The sequence below is a fragment of the Mus caroli genome, chromosome 2, assembly GCF_900094665.2.
Source record: "Mus caroli chromosome 2, CAROLI_EIJ_v1.1, whole genome shotgun sequence".
In the NCBI taxonomy this organism is placed as follows: Eukaryota; Metazoa; Chordata; class Mammalia; order Rodentia; family Muridae; genus Mus; species Mus caroli.
In genome coordinates, this window is record NC_034571.1 from 78,065,046 (window position 1) to 78,080,458 (window position 15,413).

General features: G+C 42.1%; 1 protein-coding gene across 2 annotated transcripts in view; it reads left to right on the forward strand.

Moving 5' to 3' along the window:
* Positions 1 to 15,413, forward strand: part of Itgav (integrin subunit alpha V) — an 83,105-nt gene that overhangs the window by 3,754 nt on the left and 63,938 nt on the right. Inside the window, exon 2 of one of the 2 annotated variants that reach the window (XM_021184288.2) lies at positions 8,585 to 8,715. In XM_021184288.2, coding sequence (XP_021039947.1) covers positions 8,585 to 8,715 — 131 coding nt within the window. The remainder of the gene's footprint in view (positions 1 to 8,584; positions 8,716 to 15,413) is intronic. The other variant, XM_021184294.2, reaches the window with a different exon arrangement.

The window sequence follows — 15,413 nt, forward strand, 5'->3', positions numbered from 1 at the left end:
TCTCTCTCTGTCTCTCTCTCTCTCTCTGCCTGCCCGTGCCTCCTGAGTGCTGGGATTAAAGGCATGCATCACCATGCCTGACTTAAAAACTTTTAAAGGAGAACTATGTAGTAAAGTGTTAATAAAAGAGCTCCCCCTATGTGAAAAATATTGATTAAGGAGGAGAGTAGCTGTGATCCCCACATATTCCAGTTTCAGAAATCTAAATACTACGGAACGGGTTCACTTCTTCTTTTTTGTTTTTTTATTTTAATTTTATATATATGATGAGTACACTGTCCCTGTCTTCAGACAAAGCAGAAGATGGCATCAGATCCCATTACAGATGGTTGTGAGTCGCCATGTGGTTGCTGGGATTTGAACTCAGAACCTTTGGAAGAATAGTTAGTGCTCTTAACCGCTGAGCCATCTCTCCAGCCCCTGTTTTTTCTTATAATAGATGATTATGAGTGAGAATATCATCTCCATATTGTTATGGAAATGAATGCATCGGTACTCACTGAAAAGAAGTGTTACGCAAAGCTTCCAGAATGGAGCTGGGCACTGTGGAATGCATCTGTAATCTTAGCACTTGAGATGGAGGTAGGAGGATCAGGAGTTCCAGCCCCAGTTATGTCCTGTGTTCCAGGCCTGCTGGGGTAACTATACCTTTTCTCAAAACAGAAAAGGCCCTCGTTTCAAGTTCTTTATCTCCATTAGGAACAATGTTGCAATAGCTGTGGGCCAGTTAGCCCGAATTAGCCGTGTTAACTCAGCTAAAAATGAATTCTGTTTGCATCAGGAGTTGTTGGTTGCACCTCCACTTACTTCTATTAATGGAACCCTCCTTTCTCTGTTGCCCTGGAGATCATTTCATAGTCCTCCCTCTGATTTTCTATTTTACTTTGTCTCTCCTGCTACACTCCTCTGAGATTAGTCACTGCTTAGTCACCAGGCAGAAGGACTTCCTTGATAATGTTTCCTTGCTGCTAGCTTGCTTTCTGCTTCTGCTTCTCACTTGAGCCTGGCTCAGGGTGGCTCAGAGCTTCTTGAATCATTCTGCCTATTTGGCTGATAGGCCTGCAAAACATGTTATATGTTTCTACTGCTTTTATATTTCCAAAACTTTTTTTTTTCTTCAGTAGTTCCATTGGCAGAGCAAATCCAAACCCAGATTAAGGCCTCCTGAAGGAAATTTTTAAAATTTCCATGTCACAATACCTTAGACAATGACTCAAAGTAGTGTACTTACCTGAAGTCCCAGCACCCAGGATGCTGAGGCAGGAGAGGATTGTCACAAATTTGAGGCCAGCCTGGGCTATGTAGTGAGTTCCAGGATGGCTAGCTTTGGCTACAGAGTGAGACCTGGTCTCAAAAATGCACACTCACCTCAAAAAAAAGAAAAAAAAAAGTGCATGTTTTAATAAACTTGAATGTACTGTGTTGGTTAATTTTTTCCATCATAATACATCTGGTTAAACTACAGTCTTTATTATTTGGAAAGCAAACCTTAGGTCTATTCCTTTCGGTTAAGATCATAGATTTATTGGGTGGATGTGATGGTTGGTGGATGCCTTAACTCCCAGCCCTTGGGATGCAGAGGCAGGGAAATACCTGTGAGTTCCAGGGCCGGTGGATGAAATGTGATAGTTACTGTTTCCGTTTTACTTTACATAGTTGTCGACCCAAAGCATTTGTTTGTTTGTAGAGCAAATCTGAAACTTGAATTACACCTCAACTATTTTATATACATTCCCTTTTATGTATATAAATAGTATTTTTTTTTCAGGAGTTCCCATTGGACACCTCAGAGTCAGCTACATATATGAAACAAGCTTTATCTCGGAAAGGCCAGTGCTGAGAGCAGCCAAAGAGCTTAGTTCATTTGGAAAGTTTGGAAGTGTACTTGTCATTGTTTGGCCATCTGCCCTGCTTGATAGCCAGACTTGTATTCTGTGAAGCAACTGCCCTTCCTGTTCTGCACTGGGTAGGAAGTGCAGCTCAGGGCCATCCTCACAGTGTGTCTCTTTCACCTCTTTCTCTTCCCACCCCCACCCAAACTACTTTCTCCTTCCCATCTCTTGCCTTCCGCTTCTTTCTCTCTCTCTCTCTCTCTCTCTCTCTCTCTCTCTCTCTCTCTTCCTTTCTTTTCCTGCTGCTTCTTAGCATCCCCCCATTCCTTGGCATCACATGAATAGCACACTCATTTCTGGAGTCCTAAAGAGGCATTAGTACAAATAAATACCACTGAGTGCTGGTGTAGGTGTGGCTCTTGGTCATGTTTTTGGGCGTACTTTTTTTTGGAGTGAGATAGAGACAGCAAGGAGAGCACTGAAGGCATGTTGGATCTTATGTTGCTTAGCTTCAAAAATATACACATTCTTCCGTGAGGTCTTTCCAGCCCCGTGCGAGCTTAAGGTGGCTCCCCACCTGTCCGCTTTGCCAGGAAACAGGATGAGCCAGCTTTCCTGCCCTTCGCTTTTCCCTCTTCTCCTTTGAGTTAGTTACTTGAGCACTAATGGCTCTTTGAGAAGACTGTGGAAAGAAAAGCTCCTTTAAAAGCAGACTTTAAATTACTTCCTATTTCATTAGGAAATAGTTTATTAAGTATATCAACTGCTGGTTTGATTGCTATTGTTTTCATTTATCGACTGGCCCCCTGGGAAAGAATTTAAATAACGACAGAGCGTTGTACCTCTGTTCTGGAGAACTGAGAACGGAGATTTCAGCTGACTCCTCTTGACTACTTGCCTTGTTTGTGAGTTGACCGCTTCTGTTTGCACTGGGTGGTGCTGCTTGTTACACTGCAAACAACTTTTCTATTCTGTCTCCTCTTTTCCTATACTTGGACTTCTGCAGGCAATTAGCAGACAGCTTTAGTTGACTTTTAAGTAATACTACTTGCTTTTTATAAAGTGTTTCATTGATGGGCTTACAGGTTTTTTTTTGCTAGCATAAATAACTTTTTTCTTAATTATTCTTCCTCATCCTCTTCTTCCTCTTTCTTCTCTTCTTCTTCCTCCTGCTTCTCTTCTTTCTTTTTCTTCTCCTTCTTGTAACTGTGGCCTTTCTATGCCTGCCCAAGTGCCATCCTCCTTCCCAGAGTCAGACTCACTCTCTTTCTCTCTCTCTCTCTTCAGAAGTCCCACCTTACTATTATAGGTCATAAGCTTTTTATTTCAACCAATCAGGCACCTTAGGCAGGCAAGGAAGGACAGAGATACATCTTCACAAAGTGTACAAAAAGATCACTTCTAACACCACCTCCATCACCACCTCCTTTCTCCTCCTCTTCTTCCTCCTCTCCTCCTTTCCTTGGTCTCTCTGTGTAGCCCTGGATGTCCAGGTCACTCTGTAGACCAGGCTGGCTCTAACTCAAATATCTGCCTATCTCTCTGCCTGCCAAGTGCTGGAATTAAAAGCGTGCACCACAGCAGCCCAGTTTTCTTAATTTTCTTAGCATCTTTTTCCCACCCTGTACCCTCCAGTCTATGGGAATACTTATTTATTTATTTTTTAATATATAACTTTCTTCTAAGATTCTTTACTTTTGAGGCTGGAGAGATGGCTCAGAGGTTAAGAGCACTGACTGCTCTTCCAGAGGTCCTGAGTTCAAGTCCCAGCAACCACATGGTGGCTCACAACCATCTGTAATGGGATCTGATGCCCTCTTCTGGTGTGTCTGAAGACAGCTATAGTGTACTCACATACATTAAATAAATAAATAAATAAATCCTTAAAGAATTCTTTTTTTTTTTTTTTTACTTTTTCCAAATCTCCATTTGTTTCTTTTAAAATACTTAAATATCTTAAAAGTAACCAAAGTATTACAGTGATATTTGTATAAAAAACTCTGTTTCTCATATTTTTAATCTTATTGATTTTTAATCACTAACCTGGGATTAGACCCTGACAGTTTTCACATGTTCCATCTTCATTATTCTCCTATTTCTATGTATTTCACCAGTGGGCAAGACTGCACATGAAGGGATGCATAGGGAAACTGTTGAACATCAATATTAGCTCTTCTAATTACCATCCTTTCATGCCTGTAATGTGCGGACAGCCTGATGAAAGCAGAAGCCTGGTTCCTGGACTCCTGCAAACACTCAGGCTGTGTGCTGCCAACAGAGACATTTTTATTCAGTGCTCTCTCCTACTGTGCCCCTTCAGCTTTAGCCAGAGGCCATCCCCTAATACTAACCGATGAGTGCTCGCGGTTTTACAGTTGCCAAGTCGAGAAGGTATCTCAAGTACAAAACTAAATTGAATTGTTACGTAAGGACATTGTTTTAAGGATAATTTAAATAATTGAATGATTTGAAAAGTATGGTTTCCGTGACCCAAGAGTTGATGGAGTACTTTGGGAATGACTTATTGTTATGTAGTTAGTATAAGACAGAGACCTGTAGCTAATGAACGTGTTGTTACCTGCTCAGGCAGAAGGGTGAACTAGAGCCCCACATTCAAATAAGCACTTCCTTATAAGTTGTGAATCGTTTTGAAAAAAAAAAAACCAATTATAGAAGGTTCTGAACAGAAATGTGTAAAAGACACTCCAGAAGTGAGTTGCTTGTGGGTGTCAAGGCAAATCTGGGGACCAGCTGTTCTCACTTGGAACCCCATTGGTCTACACACTAAGGGCTCACATATTTCTGTGCTCTGAAGGCCAGTTCAAGAACCCGGAAGGAAGGACCAAGTCCTCTTCAAGGTGCAGACTTTGACAAGCAGTGCATGGATAGTCTCAGGTCACCAGATCACTGACTCCTTCCTGACCCCACAGCTTGCATTTCAGCCTTCATGTGGCCAAAGAAAAGGGCAGAGCGTAGGACCCACCGGATACAGTCACCACCTTTCAGCCTGAAGGCTAGGGAAAGGGATGTGTGCTAGACTTGACAGCATCACATAGCGGGAGAAGGAACTGGGCTCCCCACTCCATCCCCAGTGGAAGGATGGCATCCCACAGAGGCTTACTCTGTGTTAGGTATGTTTCTGTTGCTGTGTTAAAATACCAAGGCCAGAAGCAACTTTGAAAAGGGAAAGTTCATGTGGGCTTACAGTTCCAGAGGTATAGACCATATAGTGGTAGAGTATAGTCCATATAGTGGTGAGTATAGTCCATATAGCAGTGGAGTATAGACTCTATAGTGGTGGAGTCATGCAGCAGGTGGTTGGAGTAAGATGCTGAGAGATCACATTTTCGATTACAAACCCAAAGTAGAGTGAACTGACGTGAGGTGAAGCATATACTCCCAAGTCCCTTTCCCTTGATACACATCCTTCAGCAAGGCTACGTCTACTAAAGTTTCCAGAACTGCCCCAAGTTTCACCACCGACTGGAGTCCATATCTTAAAATACTTGCGCCTACGAGGGGCTTTTCCCACTCAAACTACTGCATTCTCCTCTCTTCTGAGCTTTTGTCCCAGTTCCCCATTGATGAAACCACTGGCTGGAAAATCGCAGTCCATGGACCACATCTTCCCACTGCCTGCCTGGGTAAATAAAGTTTTATTAGAACCCCCAAAGAAAAGCAGCACATTTGCATGAATTATCCTCTCAGCAGAATGCATTGGAAATTTTTTTAGATAAAAATGAACATTTATGGTATCTTCCCCCAACCACACCGTCCCAGTTAAAAAATGTTATTTTTTTGAGAGAGGGTTTCATGTAGCTCAGGCTGGCTCTGATCTTGTCAGGTAGCATTATGTAGCCACGGTTGGCGTTGAACTTCTGATCCTCCTGTCTCCTGTATGATGCGATTATGGGCATTGCCGTCACACCTGATTTTAGGTGGTACTAGGGGTTGAATTCTGCTTTGTTTTCTTTGTTTTTTTCAAGCGAGGCAAAGCACTCTGTCAAATGAGCTACATCTCCTGCTCACTTTGCCCGATTTTGTGGTGCTAGAGATCCAACCTCAGGCTTTAGTCAGGTGCTGTGACAGTCAGCTGCGTATCCAGACTTGTTCTGATCTAATTGAGAGGAAAACACACACACACACACACACACACACACACACACACACACAATTTACAGCTAGATTTGCCTTTGTAAATTTATATATTATAGCAAAAATTCCATATTCTAATTTGCCTATGTTAATCAACAAGTTCTGAAAGAATACAGGGTATTGTAATGACAAGGAATTTCTTTCTCTTGTAGTGATACCAATCTCACACTCAACTCTTTTTTTTTCTGTGAAAGGAAGATTCTTGCTGAGTGAAAACCAATGACTTCTTACTCAGAATCATTGCTGTGATGGGAGAAGGCCAGCAGTGGGGTTTTACTGCTGCCAAATATGACTGCATAAAGATTTATTAAACAGGGCGTGGCTTGCTCTGCAGTTTAGTTTGGATTTTGAATGTGTGGGTTTCGAGATATGTGTCTGAGTATAGGATACTTATTACCTAAGCAGTCCACACAGCAGCTTTCTGTTTGCTCTAACTGAGGTCTGACTGCTACTACCCAGAAGAAGTGAGGTTGAGTGGATTATAAAACATCACGATAATACCGTATACATTTAAGATGCACGTTGGGCTGTAACTCTAAGTTATACTTTGCCAGAACTTAAGTGACTTGATTAACCAGATGGAATGGTGGCAACGGCAGTATCTATCTAGTGCAGCCTCTCTCGCTCCCCGTCTCTCTGCACGCCCATTTTTTGATATCACTAAACTAAATCTGTCAGTTCCTTGAAAAAGCAAGGTGGAGGGTTTCTTTTTCTTCCTTCTAGCTTACTCTTGTCTGTCTGTCTTCTCTCCCAACTCCTTCTGGGCACAGATCTTCATTTTCTGCTGGGACTTACTTAGGTGTCTCATAGACAGAGGGATGGGACGGACTGAGAACTGAGTTCATGTTTTTCTGGGATCTGCCCTCCTCTCCCCTACTTGCTCGACAAGCACCTTCGAATGTGAAGAGTTGGATGTTGTTTTTCTGTCTCTCCCATTTCTGTGTCCAAATCCTAGGTGTTGTCTCTCTCTGTTCATTCTACTAACTGTTTTTTAACTCTTTCTCCATCTCCTTTGGCTAATGGTGCTCGCTCACCATCCCCTCCTTGAGCGTTCTTTTTTCTTCCGTTTTTTTCTTTAATTCTCCAAAGTCAAGACAGCCCCCTTTCCTAAGGTTTTAAATGGAACTGAGATAAAACTGATGGTTTTACTATGTCTGAAAGGGATTTCATGGCTTAGCTTTTGCCAGACTCCCAGGCAGTTATTTTGGGCCACTCCTAGCTTGCTCTCTATGCTTAGTGATACCTCTTGTCTCTTCTGTCTGGGAGGCTAAGTTCTTTCCTACCCAGGATCATTATGCAGTATTTAAGGTGTCTCACCCACCTCTTCATTGCCCTTTCTCACCTCCCCTTTCCCTTCCTTCTACAGCAACTTCCTAGATGCTCTCTCTCCTAAGCAGGTTCCTCTCAATTCACTGTGCAGTCCGTAGAGATTGTTTCCCCGGAGTACTTTATCTCTAAAAGATCTTTTTCCATTCTCCTGACACCTTCCTGGAGAGAGTTCCCTTTCCCTAAAGGAAGTCTTTCCCCTCCATTCCTTGAAGGTAACTTTCCTTTATCTAAGGAAGGCCTGCCATCTTTACTGCCAAGAAATCCTCTCCCTTGGCCAGTTGTTTGTCTCCTTCAGAGTAATGTCGCATGATTTGTTGGCTGGCTTGGTTTCTTGTGGAGAGGACAGTGTCTAGACCAGGCGTCTTTAGTGCCAGAACTGAGCCTGATGCAGCAAATATGTTCAAGCCTCCACATTAACTTTTGAATGAGAAGAAAACAAAAAGTTAGCTCAGGAGTAGTGGTGCCCATGGTTTTAGTCTTGGTACCTGGAGGTAGAGATGGGGGTGGGGGAGGATCTCCATGAACACAGGAAGGACAACCATATCTTGAGGCCTTGTTTCAGAAACAAAAACAAACAAAGAAAAACCCTCCAAAAAACAAAAAACAAAAAAGGCGAGGTGGGTGGCGGGAGAAAAATAAAACTTAAGAAAAAAAAGTACAGTGTGTGTGTGCGTGCGCGCGCATGAGGATTATGGTGAACATTCAGGGAGAACAGAGGACAACTTTCAGGAGTTAGTTTACTTTTTCTACCATATAGTTTCTGGAAATTGAACTCGGGTCTTCAGACTTGGCAACAATCATCTTTACTATCTCACTGGTCCAAGAAACTGCATGTACTTAAAATGTATAGTTTGGGGTTAGGGAGATAGCTCAGTGGATAAGAGCACTGGCTGTTCTTTTAGAGGACCTAGATTCAATTCCCATCATCTACAAGTCGCTCACAACCATCTCTAACTCCAGTTCCAGGGCATTCAGTAAACACTCTCTTCTGAACTCCATATGTGCAGGCATGAGCGTTGTACACAGATATACATGCAGGCAAAACACTCAGACACAGAAAATAAATAAATTAAAATGTACAGCTTGGATAATGTACATTTTTAAGTGAACGCAAGAGAAATTATGTCATAGTGGGGGAAATTATGCTTCCTGAAAGTAGTTTTTAAAAGTATTTGTGGATAATATCAAAAGAATGTTTGGTCATAAATCATATTATAAAGATGACAAATTTGCGTCATTTGAAGTATCACCCGGCTTTTGTGTTTTAGCAGAATGTTTCTCCTGGTGGGAGCCCCCAAAGCAAACACGACCCAGCCTGGGATTGTAGAAGGAGGGCAAGTTCTCAAATGTGAATGCTCATCCAGCCGCCGGTGCCAGCCCATTGAGTTTGATTCAACAGGTAAACCTTGACGCTGTTGTCTGGTCTCTTGATTTATGCCATTTGGTTGGTTGGTTGGTTGCTTTTGGAGACAGGGTCTCACTATGTATTCTTGATTAGCCTGGAGCTTGTTATGTAGACCAGGCTGGCTTTGAACTCACAGAGCTCTGCCTGCTACTCAACCTTCTGACAGCAGTGTTGCCAAAGGCTTGTGACACCATACCTTGCCCATTTGGTCCTTTTTCTTGTCTTGTTTTTATTTTTGTTTTAATGTAACAACAGGGCTGGAGAGATGGCTCAGTGGTTAAGAACACTTGTGGCTCTTGCAGAGGGCTGGGGTTCAGTTCCCAAGGACCCACTTGGCAGCTGACAAACATTTGTAACACTATTTCTGGGAGATCCAGTAGCCCCTTCTGGCCTCCAAAGGCACGGGTCATGCACATGGTATACATACAGGTGTGCAGACAAAACACTTAAGCACATAAATAAAGGTAAGTAACACCTAAGACACATCATCACCCCACATCCACGGAGAGACTTTATCTGTAGAAATGGTCTGTACGTGTTTGCTACAGCAGATCTGTGTGTCTCCATTGCTTTGGATGTCTTCCTGCTGAAGCTTACAGTGTCCATATGTAGACATTTTGGGAACATCTACTAAGACAAGTCTCTATCTCCTCAGGGAATAGGGAGCTCTCAAGAACAGGAGAGGTTTCTGCAGTTTGACTGTGAGCCAAGGTGAGGCAGGATTCACTGACTACTGCAGATTACCCCTCAACTCATCAATGATTCCCAGGTTTGGTGTGATGCAAAAAACAAAAACAAAACAAAGGAAGAACAACAACAACAAAAAAAATAAGTTGAGGAATGATCTTGAGTAGGTAAATAGATTTAGGTGACAAAAAAAAAATCATAAACACATTTTTATTTAAAAGGTACTGGAAATTTATATTGTATTACTGATAACAGGATAATTTTGTTTTTCGAACAAATTTTAATGTCAATTAAGGTGGTGGCAGTAAAAAAAAAGTGGATCTAAGGAAGATAAGAGTTATTCAGATTTTATATTCACATGTTGGAATAAAGTATTCAGACTCCTATATACATATATGTTGGCATATTCTTAATTTTTTGGGGGGGGAGATGCTGAAGAGATGGCTCATCACTTAAGAGCCCTTGTTATCTTGAGAAGTCTTGGGTTTGGTTTGTTAGCACCCACATGGTAATCACCAACCATCTGTAACTGCAGTTCCAGGGGATCTGATGCCTTCTGGAACTCACTCTGTAGACCAGGCTGGCCTCTAACCCAGAAATCCGCCTGCCTCTGCCTCCCAAGTGTTGGGATTAAAGGCGTGCGCCACCACTGCCTGGCTCTAATGCCTTCTTATGACCTCTGTGGGTATGAGGCATGCATGTGGTATATACATAACTGTGCAGTTAAACTGTATAGATGAATGTGGAGACTATCCACATAGCAGGCTAATATGGTCTTTTACTTCTTGTTTGTATTCAAGCCAATCTTAGTTCCCTATTGCTGGTGTCAGAAGCTATCTCAACCCTGGTTTCTTTCTTTTTTATTGCTGGAGATTGAACTCAGGACCTGTGTGTGGAAAACATGACCACTGAGCTTTTCCTCCATCCCTAGGTGTCTTTCAACAACACAGGGTTATTACAGCCAGTCCTAGAAGTTAGATATCTGCAATGGATCTCACTAGGCTACCCTGCATTTCTCTCGGAGCCAATAGCGGGGAACCTGGAGCTTCTGGCTTCTTCCTTCAGCTAAGGCCAGCGGTCTTCACAGGATCCAGTGCTGCCTCACTCTACTGATGTTCGTCCTGGCCCCTCTTGGACACACACAGACGTTTGCGGATGATGTGACCGATCACACCTGCCAAGTCTTTTATGGCTTGTGATGTTCTGTATTACCTAGGAAGGTTCTGGGAAGTAGGACGTACATCTCGGTTGGAGTGGTGTTATTCTATTGGCCGGAATCTCTTTACATGTTTTCAAAGTTGATATTGGTTATGCTGAAGGCTGCTTCCAGCAAGAGCTGTGTTTATATAAGTAGGCTCAGCTCCTTCTCTTGTTCTTTTTCTGTTGGCAGCTGTGGTTACTTGGAATGCAAAAACTTGACTTAGAAGACTGAGATTCAGGCTCTGATACTTACTGGGTGACCTTGGAAAAGTGATTGACATTTGCTGGTATCAGTCTCCCGGGTTGTCAGAGAAAGCAGAGCTGTCATGTAGATCAAAGGAGTCCACGGCATGAATTCACTTTATAGATAGCAAAGTGCTATACTACACAAGGGAAGAATGGATTGTTTATTACAGCCTGTTACTAAATCTGGGTGAAGAGTAATCATGAAAAAGGAATTACAAGAAAGGAAAGAAATAATTGTGGCTGTTAAGTGAGTTATGTCTTGGTTTACATCATAATCTCTGCTATTGTGACTTTTGGCAAAACCCTCTTATTGACACGTGTTTTCCTTTTCCAAGGAAGCAGATGTTACTAACAGACTGATCAGTACCCAGTTTTATTTATTATAAAAAGAGTCTTTTCCAGCTGCAAGTGGCTTCATATGCCTCTTACTCCAGCCCTGTGGTTGGCAGAGACAGGAGGGTCACTGGGGCACGCTGGCTGCCAGACTAGCTTCAGGTCCAGTGAGAGACCCTGTCTCAAGGGAATAATAAGGCAGAGAGCGATAAAGGAGGACCAGGCTTCTGCATACATGAGCATGGATGTGGGCATCCACACATCTGAAAGCATATATAACACACCGCCACTCTCTCCCCTTCCAGAAACATAGGCTGTTGATCTCCATTGGGGAAGGAACACACTCCTCTTTCCTTGGAAATACAGGCTTGACTGCAAGCTTACGAATAGTGTCTTTTAAAAGTAGAAGAATCTAACTTCATCCTAGAGAAGGTCAGATGTAAGGTTCCCCTTTTCACCCTGAACATCCTGTTACTGCAACGCTCCAGCGTGTTTCTAGGTTTCAGCTGCAGGCAGCGGACAAGCCTGGCCAGGCAGACTCTCATCCCGAAGAATGCGGTAAAGTTATTCCCCCTCCCACTCCTCCCCCATTCCTAGGCTTTGCTTTAAATAACAAATGTAAAAATGGCCTCCGTGGTGTACACTCCCCAGCTTATTGAAGCTAATACACTTTAGGTAGACTGGAAAACAGCTTTCTGCAAGTCTAACTTCCTCCTTCTGGTGAGTTTTTCTGTCTTTTAGAGAGATGTCTAGATTGTACATTTATAGTAGCCTTATAAATTACAAAGTTAAACAAATGAAGCATAGTGTTCTTTTGCTACAGTGTGAATTTAGAATAAAGATTTTTCTTTAATGAACATGTATCTCCTGACAGAATCAGTCATCTCCTGGTTCAGAACTGTGATTGGAGCACCTTAGGAATACATACTTTCATCTAGTTCTTTTATTATCGATTAACATATAGCTAATAATATCTTATTTAATATCAGTAACATTTGACCAACCAGTTTCACGTGATCCCTTTAAATCCTGCTTCTCACAGTTTGATCCGACTCATGTCCATTCATTCTCTCAAGACTGGGGTTGATTTTATTTTATTTTTTTTCTTTTTGAACCTCCAGTAAAGGGATTTTTGTTTGTAACTGTTTGAAGTTCTCCGGATCACTTCCTCCCCAACACTAGCAGGAAACAATCCAGCATTGAGAGAGCAATGCCGGCTCACACAAGCCTGTGTTCTTTGTGCTGTGTTCCTGCAGAACCTTGGGGATGGTGGCTGGTGGGATGAGGGGGAAGAGTCTGAATAAGGCTAAATAAACAGTGCTGGTACCCAGAAAAAATGAGCTCCAGCCTGTTTCTTCCAGATAACACTTTGCTGACTCTTCTTGTTTATCTTTAGAGGATAGCTGTTTTAGGTAAACAATGTTTCCAGATAGTCTGTGAAAATTAGTAACAGCAGCCAACTTCGGTAGGGTCACATAGAGTATGAGAGGTGGAGGAGACAGGCACCAGCCAGATCAGCTGACTCACCCTGGTGACCAGCAGAATGACAGCTGACAGCCACATTGCTCCCAAAGGTGTCCTTCACCATGAGCAGCAGAGGCCTTGGGCCTTATTGACGGCTGTATCCCTACCATCTAGACAGAGAGTTTTATTGAGTGACCAAAAGGCTTTCTTCCTCTGACCTTGAAAGTTTCACATAAATAATAACTTCTATTGAGGTTTTTTTTTTTTTTTTTTTTTTTTTTGGTTTTTCAAGACAGGGTTTCTCTGTGTAGTCCTGGCTGTCCTGGAACTCACTCTGTAGACCAAGCTGGCCTTGAGCTCAGAAATCTGCCTGCCTCTGCCTCCCAAGTGCTGGGATTAAAGGTGTATGCCACCACCGCCTGGCGGGATGACATTGTTTTCACAGCTTGTTTTAGCAAACAAAAACCAAGAAATTCTCTAAGGACCGAAATCATCTAGTGATTTACAGAGCTCATAGTAATGAATAGGAACCCAATGGCCAAAAACACATTTAACTTCTAAATAGAAGCTTCTCTCATTTCTTTTGGATATTTCAGCATTCTTCATTTAAAAAGAGTGGTATAATCTTGTCCAAAAGATGTTCTTTAGTCATAAAGAGAAGAAAAAAACTATTTGTTTTAGGGTAACAGGGTATCCTCATCTTAAAATTCAGCATAATGTTAATGATATTTTAGTTCTCCAGCAAGCTGAACCCTGTATGTCTGGGCAGTGGCTTGTGAAACACTCTGGAGAGCATTAGATACTCACACTGACTGGGTGCTCCTGTTACGGCTTCTGCCCTGAATGAAACATGCCCTCCTGGGAGTTTGGTGGGGCACAAAGAACATATTTTGGAAGCTTGGAAAAAAAAAAAAGAATGTTTAATTTTCAAGTCTCTAGTGATTTGCTTCATGATTTTATATTTATTTTATTAGTTTTAAAATAGAGTTTCTCTGTGTAGTCCTGGCTGTCTTAGAACTTGATTTGTGTATTAGACAGCCTTGAACTCACGGAAGATCTGCTTGTCTCTGCCTCCCAGGTGCTGGGATTCAAAGCAGGCCACTGTGCATTTTCCGCCCCCAACCCCCGAAGTTTATTTGGGTAATATGAGCCAGTTGTATAACACATTTGAGGTAAAAAAAACAATGTTTCTTCCAGCCCTAGAATCCCTGATCTGTATTTTATTTCCTTTTTAAGAGTGGCAACACAGTCCAGCAGTCTGGGCGGTTCAGCATAGTGACAGCGGGACAGCAGTGATGACTTCGGGGCTGTGACTCAAAATATTTACTTCCCTCATGTTATCCAGAGTGGCTGCCAGTCCCTGCTAGGTCCTGAATGAGCTGCCTGTGGGTTTGTTTGGAGAGCGGCCTTTCCTTGCTTTCTCCCGCCCACTCTATTCACACTTCCTTTCAGCGGGGCCACTGTCTGATGTGGACTCTAGTATTTTAAGATTTGGGCTCTTAGTGAAGACAGACTTCCTTTGCAGCAAGCTTCTTGAAAGGATGGAGATCTGGAGTCGTGGCTGTTGAAGCTGGAGGCAGTTAGACGTAGTAGATGGCGTGTATATGTGTGTATTTTTATGATTATTGACTTAACTTTGGGTGTTACTATAGGCCAGTGCATATATATATATATATATATATATATATATATATACCAGCTGTATTTAGTGATGTACTTGGACATTTGGTGAAGATTTGTGTGTATGGGTGTTTTACCTGCATGTATGTCAGTGCATCACGTGTAGGAACTTCAACCATTGGATCCCCTAGAACTGAAAACACAGATGGTCATGACCCACCATGTGGGTGCTAGGAATCAAACTGGATCCTCTGGAAATGCAGCCAGTGCTTTAAACTGTGCCATCTCTCCAGCTTCGGAACTGAAAACATTGAATGCATGCTGCTTTAAGGCATGGCTGTTGACTCTGAACACTCCTCCATTTCAGAGAAGCTCTGTGTTGTTTTGGAATGAGTGCCCTTCCTGCTGCCCGACTTCCTCTAAGGGAGTAGTGTTCAGTTGAGACCTCTTTGGCAACTCTTATCTTTAAAAGTACTACAATTCATAGCAGTAGCAAAATTATGATTATGAAGTAGCAGTGAAACAGGTTTATGGTTGGGGGTCACCACAACATTAAGAAATGTATTAAAGAGTCACAGTATTAGGAAGGTTGGGAACCAACTGTATTAAACCGTCGCAGGTCAGGCAAGTTGAGCACCACTGCCCTAAGGAAGCCAGGCCTTCTAATATTTAATGTAATGTAATTTGTTTATTTATGTTTTGAAGACAGGGGTTCTACTTGCTTGAACAGGCAGCCCTCAGACTCTTGATTTACCAGCCTCGGTGTCCTGCGTGCTGGGGTTACAGACTTGCATCACAATGTCTGCCTTAAATTAGTTTTTAAAATTCCTGCTTACATCCAAAACATATGTCTGATATCTGATGCTTTAAAAACAAAACATAACAAAATGAAAAACCTCTGACCAGTATTCATTTGTTCTTAGTAAGTGGTAAATATGTTTTCACATGGAAAAGAACTATGGATTTTAAACTGGTTGATAAGCATAAGACCAAAAATACAGAATTTGCATGTATTTTCTGTGACTTTTCTAGCTTACATTAATCTCGATATCCACAGAGACAAGTCCCTGAGAAGCATTATGGCAAGAAGTATTTTTTTTTTCCTTTCCTTCTTTTTTTTTTTTTTTTTTTTTTTTTTTTTT